This window comes from Ictalurus punctatus, chromosome 19 (genome assembly GCF_001660625.3).
Source record: "Ictalurus punctatus breed USDA103 chromosome 19, Coco_2.0, whole genome shotgun sequence".
Classification (NCBI taxonomy): domain Eukaryota; kingdom Metazoa; phylum Chordata; class Actinopteri; order Siluriformes; family Ictaluridae; genus Ictalurus; species Ictalurus punctatus.
The window spans coordinates 7,001,164-7,016,408 of NC_030434.2; the positions used below are offsets into that span (position 1 = coordinate 7,001,164).

Consider the following 15,245-nt stretch of genomic DNA (forward strand, 5'->3'; position numbering starts at 1 on the left):
TCTAGGTGTCAGGTATGGTGCACACCTCTTAGATTATGTAAATCTTATGTATCCTAGAGTATGTAAATTACATATATATATATATATATATATATATATATATATATATATGTTTATGTATATATATATGTATATGTATATATATATATATATATATATATATATATATATATATATATATATATATGTGTGTGTGTATATATATATATATATATATATATATATATATATATATATATATATATATATATATATGGAGGAGTGAAAGAGGACTCCAGTGGCAACCTGTGAAGCTCTGGTGAACTCCATGCCCAAGAGGGTTAAGGCAGTGCTGGAAAATAATGGTGGCCTCACAAAATATTGACACTTTGGGCCCAATTTGGACATTTTCACTTAGGGGTGTACTTACTTTTGTTGCCGGCAGTTTAGACAGTAATGGCTGTGTGTTGAGTTATTTTGAGGGGACATCAAATTTACACTGTTACACAAGCTGTACACTCACTACTTTACATTGTAGCAAAGTGTCATTTCTTCAGTGTTGTCACGTGAAAAGATATATATATATATATATATATATATATATATATATATATATATATATATATATATATATATAACCATTCAATCCAGTACGGGTCATTTTGACGCCCTTTATGCATTCGTGAAGGTATTTTTGGTTCATGCATTGTAGGGTTAAATATCAGAAATATAAAAGGTGTTTACTTCATTAACATATCCAAATGTTAGTTAAACATATTGATTATGCTTCATAAATATTTTCTATAAGAGCTGCAGACCGGTCAGAGCGCCCATGCTGATCCCTGACCACAACCGAAAACACCTACAATGAGCATGTGAGCATCAGAACTGGACCTTGGAGCAATGGAAGAAGATGGCCTGGTCTGATGAATCATGTTTTCTTTTAACATCATGTGGACGGCCAGATGCATGTGCGTCGCTTACCTGGGGAAGAGATGGCACCAGGATGCACTAAGGGAAGAAGGCAAGCTGGCGGAGGAAGTGTGATGCTCTGGGCAATGTTCTGCTGGGAAATCCAGGCATTCATGTGGATATTACTTTGACATGTGCCACCTACCTAAACATTGTTGCAGACTCTGTACACCCCTTCATGGCAACCGTATTCCCTAATGTCAGTGGCCTCTTTCAGCAGGATAATGCGCCCTGCCACACTGCAAAAATTGTTCAGGAATGGTTTGAGGAACATGTCAAAGAGCTCAAGGTGTTGACTTGGCCTCCAAATTCCCCAGATCTCAATCCGATTGAGCACTTGTGGGATGTGCTAGACAAACAAGTCCAATCCATGGAGGCCCCATCGCACAATTTACAGGACTTAAAGGATCTGCTGCTAACGTCTTGGTGACAGATACCACAGCACACCTTCAGAGGTCTTGTGGAGTTCATTTAGCAGCACAAGGGGGACCTACACAATACTAGGCAGGTGGTTTTAATGTTATGGCTGAACAGTGTATATGCTTCTTGAAGAACAAATTCATTCAAGATTTAGTCCCCCTCTGCTGTTATAATAATCTCCACTCTTCTGGGAAGGCTTTCCACTAGATTTTGGAGCGTGCCTGTGGGGATTTGTGATCATTCAGCTACAAGAGTATTAGTGAGATCAGGTATTGAGGAGGTCTGGGATGCACTTGGTCTTCCAGTTCATCCCAAAGGTGTTCTGTGCAGGACACTCGAGTTCTTCCACTCCGACCTGACAGAAAACTTACTGACATCTGAGGCTCCGTCCACAAATGTTAAAAAAAACAAACCCATCTCCTTATAGAACGTTTAATGAGTATAAATTATTTGTTGTTTAATGCATGTTTATTTATCCCTTTATTAGCATCTATCTTGCATTAAACACCATCTGACTATTCAGAATCGAGAATTCAATAGTGTTGTGGCATAAAACTAGTTTTATAAATGATTAGTTCTAATATTAATAAAAACAAGAAAATGGTAGTAAACTTGCCGCAGATTTCATTGAAATTGGCTACTATCATTGATGTGAATGTTGTCTGTGTTTCAGGGTTCCCCCCCTACACATGGGTCTTGCATGTTTTATATACGGTACATATACTCTAAACGTCTAGCATAGCAGTGGTATGTGGGCTAAACATATGACTGAACAGAAATGATAATAAGCCCATTTAAAACCTGCTCATCTTGCGCAAAAATATTTTTAACCTGCTCATATTTAAATCAACTAAACCACCTATTAAAAATGAATCTAGCCTAATAATAGTAAAGCAGAGTAGAAAGCCCATCATTCAATACCAGGAATCAATAAGTAAATGAAATCCCAGTGTTTATGTAAAATTATGTTATAATATCTTTACAACAGCATATTCTTTCAAATTGCTCTATTTACAAAACATTGGCTAAACCCTTAAATCTTTAAGTTCAGTCACGATAAACAGACCAAAATAAGGCAACGGTAAGAACTTTAGCTGAGAATTTAGGTCAAGCGCAGCACATTAAACAATAGATTAGTCTACATAGTTCAAAGTGTGAGTTCTAAACATTATTTATGCAGGGAATCTACTTGTAAGAGGGCTCAGCACTCAGCAGACATGGAAAAGTTGATCAATGATTAACCAGTTGTGCACACACCGCTTTCCGAACACATCATGAATTGGGTACAAAATAGCTACCACAACCCATAAGAGGAAGTAGAACCAAAGGGTCATGACACAATTCACAAACTAGCATCCTTTGTGCAAAGCATGAATGAAACTCTTTGTCTTATTTTATATTCATATTAAATCACAGTCATAGTAAATTTGACTTCACTTTGAAAAAAATATTTCCAACCCACATGCCAAATAAAGAACTACAACCTTGGTGACTTTTTTTTTGTTCTTGTTGCTGTTGAAAATACACGTTTCTGCTGTAAACATTAACTTTAAAAGGTTATTACAGGTCATTTGCTGGTAAAATTTCGAACCTGAGCAATGCAATCCCAAAAATCCTGGATTGTGTCATCCGTTTGTTTGCCTATCTCTGTTGGGTAACAGTTATAAACGTTTTACAGTTGCTTTGCAATGACGTGATTTTCCAGCTCATTATCTGACATATAATCAAAACCTTCATGCTGTTATACATTGTAATGATTGCTAATCATACTAGCGGTTAAACACAGTGTGAGCTTAGTATTATCTTACACTGTCAAATACATTTCCCTAATACAGAAATGTATATTTAGGTCATGATGTGGTAAAATTAATGAGTTGTTCAGGTTCAAGCTAAAGAAAGGTAAGCTGTAGAAAATCACTAGAACTCAATATTTACTAGGGCTGGGCGATATGATAATGATAACAGTGAAATTGTTTTCTTCGCATACCTCAGCATGTCAGGAAGTTGGGGTCAGAGCGCAGGGTCGGCCATGATGCAGCACCCCTGGAGCAGAGAGGGTTAAGGGCTTTGCTCAAGGGCCCAACAGCGGCAGCTTGGCAGTGCTGGGGCTTGAACCCCCGACCTTCCAATCAGTAACCCAGATACCTTTTAATTTCATTTTCTTTTTTACATTGTTTTTAAATAATTATGAACTGACTAGAAGCGGTCGATATGATAAAGACTTTGTAAGTAAAAATTGTAAATTCAACACTGCTTTATTTTCCGAGCAGATCTATTTATTGTGATGTATACCATGTTGTAGGAATGTCTTTGAGAATCGCGATATGATATTTCTGTTTGTATCGCCCAGCGCTATATTCGACAAAGAAATTTATAACTGAAGAGCTTCGCCGTGCACAGAACATGTCTTTTTGAAAAAAAAAATCTTTAATAAGAATCACTAAAACAGTAACAACACTGAATATTCACAGTAAATCACACCAAATGATGAATTTTAATCTAAACATTATATCTCCAGGTCAGGTCCATAGGATCCCAAATTAAACACGTACATTCTAGAGACATCTAGCTGACTTGCAAGCATATTTGTTGCGAATCCTACTGCAGTTGTCACAGGATCAGCGCACGGGCCAGACGCCCCATGCAACTCCTGGCAGGATCAGAGCTATGAGGATTGAGGAGAAAAGGTTTACTCCATTGTTATCCAAAATGGGTTTCCCACATATCCACTTCACTTTTGGCGACTCAAAGTTGACGACCTTCCCAGTGCTTTCGTCATAGCCTTGATGGAGAGAAAAACACAAATAATAATGTTGAACGCTACAGCTGATGTGACGTTAAGGAGTTAGTAGCTCAAACAAGATGATTTGCGTGTAATTCTGGTGGAATTTAGCTGCATGACATTTACCTGAATATTGCATGACTGCGCCCAGCAAAGAGTCAAGCAACGAGCCGAGCAAGCCCGCCACAGCGCCGTACGCAACGATAGGCCACTGAGGGGCTGCCATATGCAGATCGCTAACCAGCAGGAGCTGAGAAATGAAGTAAGCCGTGCCCACAGTGGCTCCACCGAGAAAGCTCGCTAAAAGACCAACAATGGTCACTCCTCCATTGGTACCTGTGTTGGAGATTACAAAACAAAGCACACTTATTTCTGATTCTGAAATAATGGAAAGACGTGCAACTGAGAAGAAATAGTACAGTTATGACGCACTGGAAGTCTACTGGCCTGATTTAATCATCTCTACACAATATCACACTGCCACGATATCCAGCAATGTTTACCTCGATTCTATTCCCAGACCTGCCAAACTTTACGGATTTAGCGTAGCTCCATAATTTAACATCGCAGTACACAATTAATGAATTAGAACTCAACTCAAATATACGCCAAAAGAGCAGTCTTTTTCTCCTCAATAAAATGGAAGACAAGCTAGTTTACATATTAATGTGGAATTATTTGCGCAGGTGTTTTGAGCGCTCTGATATCAACTGGCACTTCCTGGAAGCTCCACCCACTTCCCTGTCAATCTCACATGCTCTCGACTGGACCTGCGGTACGTCCTCGCTTTCTGTCAAATGAGCAACGTTTTGAATTCATTCATATCAAAGACTCTTTGTTCGACATAGCTAACATTAGACAAGTATATACTTGACATCAGTTTACCATATTTATTAGGGACGCCACTGAAATACACAATGTGGCCAAGTTTGTACATGTGCTAGATGAACACTCCATTCTAGATTTAGTCCCCTCTGCCTCCCTTGCTGTTTGAATACGTTCTATTTTTCTGGGAAGGCTTTCCACACTATATGACCAAAAGTTTGTGGACATCTGAACTTCAATCCTAATGTGATTGGTGAAGCACATATTCATTCAAGATGTAGTCCCCATGTGTTTGCTGATATAATAAGCTCCAGTCTTCTGGGAAGGCTTTCCACTAGATTTTGGAGCATGGCTGTGGGGATTTGTGATCTTTCTGCTACAAGAGTATTAGTGAGATCAGGTACTGAGGAGGTCTGGGGTGCAGTCGGTGTTCCAGTTCATCCCAAAGGTGTTCAGTGGCTCTGTGCAGGACACTCGAGATCTTCCACTCCAACCTTCATGAACCATGTCTTCATTGAGCTCGCTTTGTGTACAGGGACATTGTGATGCTGGAACATGTTTGAGTCTCTTAGTTCCAGTGAAAGGAAATTGTAACGTTACAGCATACAAAGATATCATATACAATTCTGTGCTTCCAACTTTGTGGCAACAGTTTGGGGAAGAAGCACACATGGGTGTGATGGTCAAGCGTCCATCTACATTTGGCTACATACATTAGACAACCGCATAGATAAAAGCATTATATCGGAAAATGTATTATTAATGCTTGTTTTACAGTTTACTCCAAACATTTCTATAGAACCACCTTAACATTCACCCCCCTGCTGAGTATTTGTGACCGCTGCTTAAAACTGAAATGGAGGAAACGCTTGTTTTCCTGCCATTAATTATTGACAAGAAATCTTCACTGTGAGTAAGGCTCTTAACTCTCAACTATATGATTGGATCTCATAGTCGCATTTGTAAATCATTTTTGGATAAAAGCATCTGACGAGTGCTTAATTAGCTTGTCTCTACATTGAGTGACTGAGTGTACAGCTCATCCATTGCTGTACACAATTTGTCAGCCAACTACACCTCATCCAGCGCAGTACCTTCGGTGATGAGTTAATATTTAACTGGAGGATCTTTCCCAGCACAGCAGTGTGTGTAGCACAGGCATGACTGCAGCAGGCGTAGTATCTTTGCGTAGTGTGTTTTTTTGTTTGTTGTTATACAGCTAGAGACTCATTATTCGTCTTAATTAGTGTTCTATTTATGACCAGAACCACTGCTGCACTTTATACTTCACGCTAGTGCCATAGCGCTGTGCTGAGGAATGTCCAGCACCCAAATCATATTTGAGGATAGCATGCAGCTCATAAACTGTCCACTGGAAATTCCCATGTGTAACACGTTATTGCAAGGGCTCTTTCCTCACCTGCTGGGACTTCCGCCCATGTAGTAATGAGCCTGGGTTGGCTCTTACTGAGAACAGGCCCTACTTCTGAAGCCCAAGTGTCACCCGTACTGCAGGCCAACGCTCCCAGGAGTGACAAGCACATCCACGATGCGGAGTACTGCATCGTGAAATCTACAGGCATCTCACCTGGACCAACTTCTATCATGTAAAGCAAAGCTAGTTCTGTCGGCACACCTCCGTTACAGAACACCTGTATCCAGTTCCTCTGCCCACCTGCAGAACAAGTTCAAATATTAAAATGTGACCACAATCAGGTCGTGTTTTTCTTTTAAGCTATTTATTGACTTAATCTACTGTAAGACTGGTGCCTGGTCCCAGCAATTCACAGGCAAGAAGAAACCAAACATCTCTTCCCATCTACATGGGGTCTAGTTTCCCCCTTAATTTGATGAATTCGTAATGTTGGCATTGATAGCAGAACACAAAACATTTCCTACACCAAGTGAGTTGACGAAACTCACTTTGTCGGAATTGTACTTAGAAGCTTCATTATATAACAAGCTTCATTAACAGAACTGAGTGCTTAATGAGGCATCACGAAGCATCTAATGGTTGTGCATCTGACAATAATCTTATTTTTGTGTATGTGTGTGTTTTTAAGCTAAAAATTTAGGTTTAAGCTGTCCTTGACATGGGGACCAACTGCTTAGGACCAACATCTCCAACAGATCCTGCACCATTTCTTAATAGTGTGTAAAGAAGGTGAAAATTCCCGTGATAAACATCATGGAATAAACATCGGCATCATACTGGAAGGAATAAACAGAACGTTCACCTTCTTTGTATTCCGAGTCGATGTGTTTCTTGACCGCACCCTTCCATCGTGTCAGTTTGCTAGAGGTGATGAAGAATGCAAACAAAGCTGCCAGGAAGCTCATGTTGGCCAAGGTGAGAATAAAACCAACCAGCAACGCTGCAGCACACAGATATCACAAAATAAAGCAAGGGCTTAAACAGAAACGCACTCATGCTTAGAATAAATCTCCTGTCTTCGCTCGGAAACTTTGTGTGTGTGTGTGTGTGTGTGTGTGTGTGTGTGTGTGTGTGTGTGTGTATATATATATATATATATATAGTAGAGGCTGATAAACCCTTTCATATAAGAGTAAACGTTTAGTTTTGTCTGCACAATGATGATGGTGAACTCTCGACAGGATGTGGCAGAACAACAGTTCACACTTTCCTCCGGATGACCTCAGAAGCGAGACAGATGCTGTAATTGTACCCTGTTCAACAGGTGAATGCAGACTGAATACCCGATGTACTACAGAGGATGAAACATAAAAATATCGAATCATTTAAAGAGATAAACAACGTTAAGTCCGTTTCAGTAACGCTGAATCAGAGCGTGTTCGTGGCACTGCTGAGTCGCATTTATTGATGCCAACAAAATTCCATAAAAGGCAAAGCTCACAGAGAGCTCAAATTGACAAAATGACAACTAAACAGAGCAGTGTGTGTCAAATCTAATAGTAATGCAGCTCATCCGTCGCAGTGCGTCGGCTACCATACACACAGGCTCCTGTGTGTCATTTCTTTTGTCCTAATTGAATAGCTAGTCTTATTTGTCTCAATTCATGGACTTCTTTTGATTTGCTTTACTTTCAACTCGTTAATATGAAACAACTGTGTTTTCATCATTTGTGTGGCATTCAAATAAATAAGTGACTTTACAGCATCATCTTAATAGAAATTTGCAGCAGCTCATCAATAATTATACGAGTTGTGCATATGAACTGGTTTTCATACAAGTGAGTCTCTTTGAGGCTGATTTACACTTGCTGTTAACTACACGTTCGTGTACGCAAGACGGCCACCGCGCGTAACCTGCGGTCGTTTGGCGTGTCACTTGTGAATGACCTCAGAAATGAGCGCGATGGGTGCGTATGGTGCAACACCAACATAAACAGTGGACGCACCATATGGAGGCACTGTGTCGTGCCTCAAATCACATACTTTACATACTGTACTATTCTATTATAGAGTACTAACACTAGAAAAGAGTTTTCCTATTACAGTCAGTGTTTGAATTTTGAAAAACTCTAAAACCTACCGGAAGGTCTGTTTTGAGTACTAGTCTTCTGGATTTTCCAGATTAGTAAATATTCTTGAATGTACGGTGACGGTTTTTGATTTGAGACAAAGATCATGACAGCAATCATGAAGACGGCAGGAATGTTCCAATCGAAACGGAGTTTGTCAGTCTGTTTAACGTTGCTGTGCATGAAATCATTACAATTTGGCAAGCAAGTGCGCAAATGGATCATAGAGACGAACTAATGAAAAGTTACAGGAGGAGAGCTTGACACCATCTGGGAAGCATGGTGGAGGTAATGTGATGGTCTGGGGGTGCTTTGGTGCTGATGGAGTGGGAAATTTGTACAGGGCGAAAGGAATCTTGAACAAGGAAGGCTGCAGTATTACTCCATTTTGCAATGCCATGCCATACCATACCCTGTGGACGGAGACGCTGGATTGGAGCTAATTTCATTTTACAACAGGACCATGAGCCAAAGTGCTGCTCAAAATTCTGCTAAACCTATTTACAGAAGAAGCAGTTAGCTGGAGTTCTGTCTGTAATGGACTGGCTGGCGCAACCCTACTGTGCTGTTGTAGGAGCAGATAATCCAAGCTAATCCAACATGTAGGATGTGCTTCAGGAAGCATGTGGTAAAATTAATGCAGATTACCTCAACAAACTGACAGCTAGAATGCCAAAAGGTCTGCAAGGCTGTAATTCTTTGATTAAAGCAAAGTCTGAAGCACTAAATTGTTATTTCAAGCAGAAATCATTACTTCTAACCTTGACAATGTCTTGACTAGATTTTCTATTCATTTCGCAATGAATAAAAGTACTAGTTGTCATCGAAAGTGTGACATTTCCTGAGTGGTTCCAAACTATATGAAAACGCATCACTGTAGCTCTGGACTATCTCCGTAGTTGTCCTGCCTCAAGACGGCCTGCTGTTAAATGCTCTTAACTATATGCCTTACCTCCCAAACAACCACCAAAATCGAGACTCTTATTCTTCAAAGCACGAGATGTGATAATAAGCGGGACCAGAACTGAGAACAGCCATCGCCATGGAGATACAGGCTGCAATGTACCTGCAAAAACAACAACAAAAAAAACACCTTTAGAGAACCGAACCACACTGTCAATATCAGTACGTGAATGCTGAACTGTTAAACTGTGCTCATGAGTACATAAAAGTCAGAAGTGTGTGAAAATATGCGCTCACCAGCGTAAGTGCTGATGGCTATCGATATGATCCAGAAGGACAAGGAGATGGCCAACGTGAAACACAACACTATGAGATCAGTCATCATTTTGACACCCTTCTTTAGCAGTTGATCATCCACAAAACGTGTTACTCCTGTTGAGAGGTGCAGCTACGAAGCGCTAGAGAATGATACAAAATATCTGAATTAACGCAGACAATGAGTTACCCACAATTGGACCGCACTGCTATCGGCTTGTTTTTAAGTGAATATAAGCTAACCCAAGAACAATTAAACAGAATCAGAAGACGCAAAAACTCTCCAGCTGTGTGACTGTCACTTCTGAGACTGAGAAGGCAAGATGTAGTAGATAACATAGAACACAATTAGGATTGGATGACATCATGACATAATATCAATGTACTTTGCTGAGATATGGTGCGTATCATGATAACCATCCTCCCATCCATTTTCCAACCTGCTTATCCTACTCAGGGTCACGGGGAGCCTGGAGCCTTTCCCAAGGAACAAGGGCACAAGGCAGAGGACATCCTGGACGGGGTGTCAACAATAACACACTCACACACTATGGACAATTTAGAGATTTAGAGATCCTGATTTCTTCTGTTTTTGTGTATATCTCATACTAAATAGTTTTAGATATTCAAATGAAATACAACATAAAACAAAGGCAACCTGAGTAAACACACAATACAGTTTTTGTTTTTTTATTGAAGCAAAAAAAAAGTTAACCAACACCTATCATCAATGTGAAAAACTAAGTGCCCCCTTAAACTTAAAATCTGGTTGTGCCACCATTAGCAGCAATAACTGCAACCAAACGCTTCCGATAACTGGAGATCAGTCTTTCACTTACTTCTAGAACTAGGACTTACTCTTAAGCTTTGGATCATTGTTTTGCTGCATACTTCAGTTGCACTTGAGTTTCAATTTACAGACTGAAGACCGGACATTCTCCTTTAGGATTTTCTGGTAGAGAGCAGAATTCATGTTTCCCTCAATTATCATTATTCAGTTGTCCCAGGCTCTGAAGCAGTAAAGCATCCCCACACCATCACACTTCCACCACCATGCTTGACTGTAGGTATGAGGTCCTTTTGTGGAAGGCTGTGTTTGGTTTAAGCCAGATGTAACGGGATCCCTGTCTTCCAAACAGTTCCACTTTCGACTCATCAGTCCACAGAACGTTCTCCCAAAAGGTTTGAGGATCATCAAGGTGTGTTTTGAAAAAAATTCAGATGAGCTTTAATGTTCTTCTGGGTTAGCAGTGGTCTCACCACTCTTCCATGGATGCATATTTGCCCAGTGTCTTTCTGATAGTGGAGTCATGAACAGTGACCTTTACTGATACAAGAAAGGCCTGTAGTTCCTTTGATGTTATCCTTGGCTCTTTTGTCACTTCCTGGATGAATCATTGCTGTGCTCTTAGAGGAATTTTGGAAGGTCGGGCACTTCTGGAAAGGTTCACTACTGTGGAGTTTTTTTCCATTTGGAGATAACGGCTCTCACTGTGGTTCTTTCGAGTCCCAGAGCCTTTGAAATATCTTTGTAACCCTTCCCAGACTGATGTATTTCAATCACCTTCTCCCTCATTATTTCTGGAATTTCTTTCAACTTTGGCATAGTGCATTACTGGGTAAGACCTTTTAACCAACTTCATGTTGAAAAAGTTCTATGTAAGTGTTGATGTGATTGAACAGGGTTTGCAGTAATCAGGTCTGGTTGTGTCTAGTCCAGCTGAACCCCATTATCAATGCAGATTCATAGATTTGGGGAATCATAACTACGGGGGCAAATACATTTTCACACAGGCCTGGTTTGTATTGGAGAACTTTATTTTCTTCAATAAATAACAAAATTATCATTCAAAAAATGTATTTTGTGTTTACGCAGTTTGCCCTTGTTTTATCTTAGATTTTGTTTAAATTTCTGAAACTATTTAGTATGCGATATATACAAAACAGAAGAAATCAGCAAATACTTTTTCACAGCACTTTATACACTATACAGCCAAAAGTATGTGGACACCTGACCATCACACCCAAACTGTTGCCACAAAGGTGGAAGAACACAATTGTATATCATGTCTTTTTATGCTGTAGCATTACAGTTTCCCTTCACTGGAACTAAGACGCCCAAACCTATTCCAGCATCACAATGTCCCTGTACACAAAGCGAGCTCCATGAATACGTGGTTCACCAAAGTTGGAGTGGAAAAACTCAAGTGTCCTGCACAGATCCCTGACCTCAACCCCACTGAACACTGACTGCACCCCAGACCTCCTCAGTACCTGATCTCACTAATACTCTTGTAGCTGAATGACCACAAATCCCCACAGTCACGCTCCAAAATCTAGAGGAAAGCCTTCCCAGGAGAGTGGAGCTTATTATAACAGAGCGCAAAATCTGGAATTGGATGTTCACCAAGCACATATGAGTGTGATGACCAGGTGTGCACAAACTTTTGGCCATACATGCTAGACATCACTAAATACAGACTTAAGTCCAGTACTCCTTTGACCCTTTTTCACTGATGCGTTTAACCAAAGAGACTTACAGTTGGTCCAGAATGAGGGTTCAGGGTTTTGCTCAAGGACCCAACCCTGACAGTGTTTGGATTTGCACTCTCTTGTACCTTCTGATTAAAGCCTAATGCCTTCCGATCGTCGACGAAAGACCAATCTATGCGTTTAAAGCATGTTTCACTTCTTGAATTCCTCTTAAACGCTTTAACGATCTAAAGTTCAGACTCAGTTTCAGTTTCTCTGTAACAGGACAAGCTGTGGGGATTTTTCCTGCTTCAGTAACTTCCACAGTGAACAAAAGATAGGATAATGAGTGAACGGCTGTTTATAGGGGTTATAGCGAGAACAGGAACTAACTTGTCTCGTGGATTTTCCACAACATTAATTGTAACTATAAACAGTTAAAAGTATGATGTGTCGTTTTTTTTTTTTTTTTTAATAAATGTTTAAAAATTAACAGCTTAACACTGTGATGTGGATTTATTTTTTCTCCTGTGAAAAAGAAACACCTAAACACTCACTCTGTTATCCTGACCGTTGAATATATTCCTATAACAGCAAGCCATGATGTGTTTTATTCCTTACTTACTTATTAGGACACAATACCCTATCACTCACACACACACACACACACACACACACACACACACACACACACACACACACACACACTGTAACTTCAATCATCAAACTACTGTACAACACAATAACCGCTGTGCTGTACTTCCGGTTTCAGATGGACAGATTAAAGAGCTAAAGCAGAGGTATTGACGTCTTTAATCACGATTTCGATACTGTATCGTCATATCCTCTGGTTTAATGGTAAACGCGACAGTAAGCTCAAGTGTTTAGATTGGGGACGGCTGTAATATGGTTCACCGAAAGTGTACCTGCAGTAGAGGAAGCCGCGGTGTTGGTGTGCTGCTGGTTCCATGTTAAAAGCCAGACACTTTCATTAAATAGGTCTAACACGAAACCCTCAGCGATTTGAAAGCACACATCTCTCCATGTAGTGTAATGTTCTTCTTCTAGTGCTGTCCTTACAGTAACACGCTACTGCCACCTACCGGAATGTCTGAGAGCTGCTCAATAAACTCGTAATTCCGGACCTAGGACCTGGAAATAAACAAAGAAAACGCTTCATCAACTCGGAACTCCTACTCGGGAATGTCTCTCTGTTTTATTTATCTTCCTTACACTGAACATTTATGAGTTACAGAATTTGAGTAACAAAATACAATATTATAAAACAAGACGATAACAACAACAACAACAACAACAACAATAATAATAATTATTATTATCATTAAACATTACATTAAAAGACAGCAGTGCAAAAAAGCTGCGTAATATAATAAACTACACATGTCAGTAATTAAAAAATAACCATAAAACTAATGATAAACAACAATAAATAAATACTTTAGATAAACACAAACAAAAACAAACAAGCAAACAAACAAATAAATAAGAGATGAGATCTCACTGAGTCAACAATAACAGTAATCAGGGTACAGCTTGGAACATTTCATCATAATGTTTCTTTTTTCTGTCTATCTATCTATATATCTGTCTGTCTGTCTATCAGTCTATCTATCTATCTATCTATCTATCTATCTATCTGTCTGTCTGTCTGTCTGTCTATATATCTGTCTGTCTGTCTATCAGTCTCTCTCTATCTATCTATCTATCGATATATATATATATATATATATATATATATATATATATATATATATATATATATATATGTCTAGCTGTCTATCTATCTATCTATCTATCTATCTATCTGTCTGTCTGTCTGTCTGTCTGTCTGTCTATCAAAACAACATTTCTTTCTTTCTCTGGTTTATCATACTGTAAAACAGGGTTACTCAAACTGGGACCCGGAACCTGAAGGGGGTTGTGAAGCATAGCCAGGGTGTCTGAGTTTATTTATTTATTTGTGTGTTTGTTTGTTTACTGTTACTGTGGTGGAAACCTATTATTATCAAAGATACAGATTATTGAGTTCTTCATTATTAGCCTGATTGATGTGTTGTCTCATTCGAATTGAATGGGTTTAATTGAGTCTACTCCAAAACAAATATAAAAAGCTCTTTGCTATATAAAAAGCTCTTTGGTTCCAATAAATACTGTAGCTAAAGTATTTTTGAACATATTTGAATAATGAGTCTAATATTTAAATAGATGGATTATGTTCAGAAAATAAATCTGCACTGGTGGAATAGAATTTATTTTGTTATTTCACAGTTTGTTTCACAGGGGTGGTGCATTGGGTCATGAAATTGCAACATTGAATGTGTCAAGGCTGGAAAAACACCAGTTGATTTTTGCTTCTTTTAATCTTCAACTGTCCAGTTTGACTGGGTCTGTACCCATGATAGCCTCAAATTCCTGTTTTTGGCTGACAGGAGTGGAACCTGATGTGGTTTTCTGGTGTTGCACCTCAAGGTTCGATGTTTTGTGCATACCAAGATGCTTTTCTGCTCACCACGGTTGTAAATAGTGTTTATATAAGCACCACAGGGAACTGTTCTATCTCACATTCTCCTCACCCTGTACACCACAGACTTTCAGTATTGGTCAGATCTCTGCCATCTTCAGAAATGTTCTGCTCCTCATTGAAGCCAGGACCAAGGAGATGGTGTTGGGCTACAGTAGGAAGAGGACCACAACCAGCCCCATTACCATTAAGGTTCAGGAAGTTGAGCTGGTTGACACCTACAGATACCTGGGTCTGAATTTCAACAACTGGACTGGGAGGTCAACTCAGAATCTGTGTACAAGAAAGTGATGAGCAGAATCTTGTTTTTCTGTGGAAACTCAGGTCCTTTAATGTTTGCAGCAAGATGTTAGAGATCTTCTACCAGTCTGTGGTAGGCAGTGCAGTTTTCTTTTTGCAGTAGTATGCTGGAGAGGCTGCATTAGAGCTGGAGATGCAAAAAAAAAAAAAAAAAAATATCAAGAAGGCTGGCTCGGAATTTGGCTGTTCTCTGGACAGTTTTGGGATTTTGGTAGAAAAGAGGACACACAA

At 39.5% G+C, this 15,245-nt stretch overlaps 1 protein-coding gene across 1 annotated transcript; it reads right to left on the bottom strand.

Annotated features, from left to right (window-relative positions):
- Positions 1-3,779: 3,779 nt before the first annotated feature.
- Positions 3,780-13,228, bottom strand: tmem19 (transmembrane protein 19). The gene is given in 7 exon segments (NM_001200693.1): positions 3,780-4,153; positions 4,280-4,489; positions 6,399-6,653; positions 7,216-7,353; positions 9,435-9,548; positions 9,683-9,843; positions 13,099-13,228. Coding segments are annotated over 6 exon segments (969 nt in total). The 5' UTR covers positions 9,771-9,843; positions 13,099-13,228; the 3' UTR covers positions 3,780-3,989.
- Positions 13,229-15,245: the final 2,017 nt, after the last annotated feature.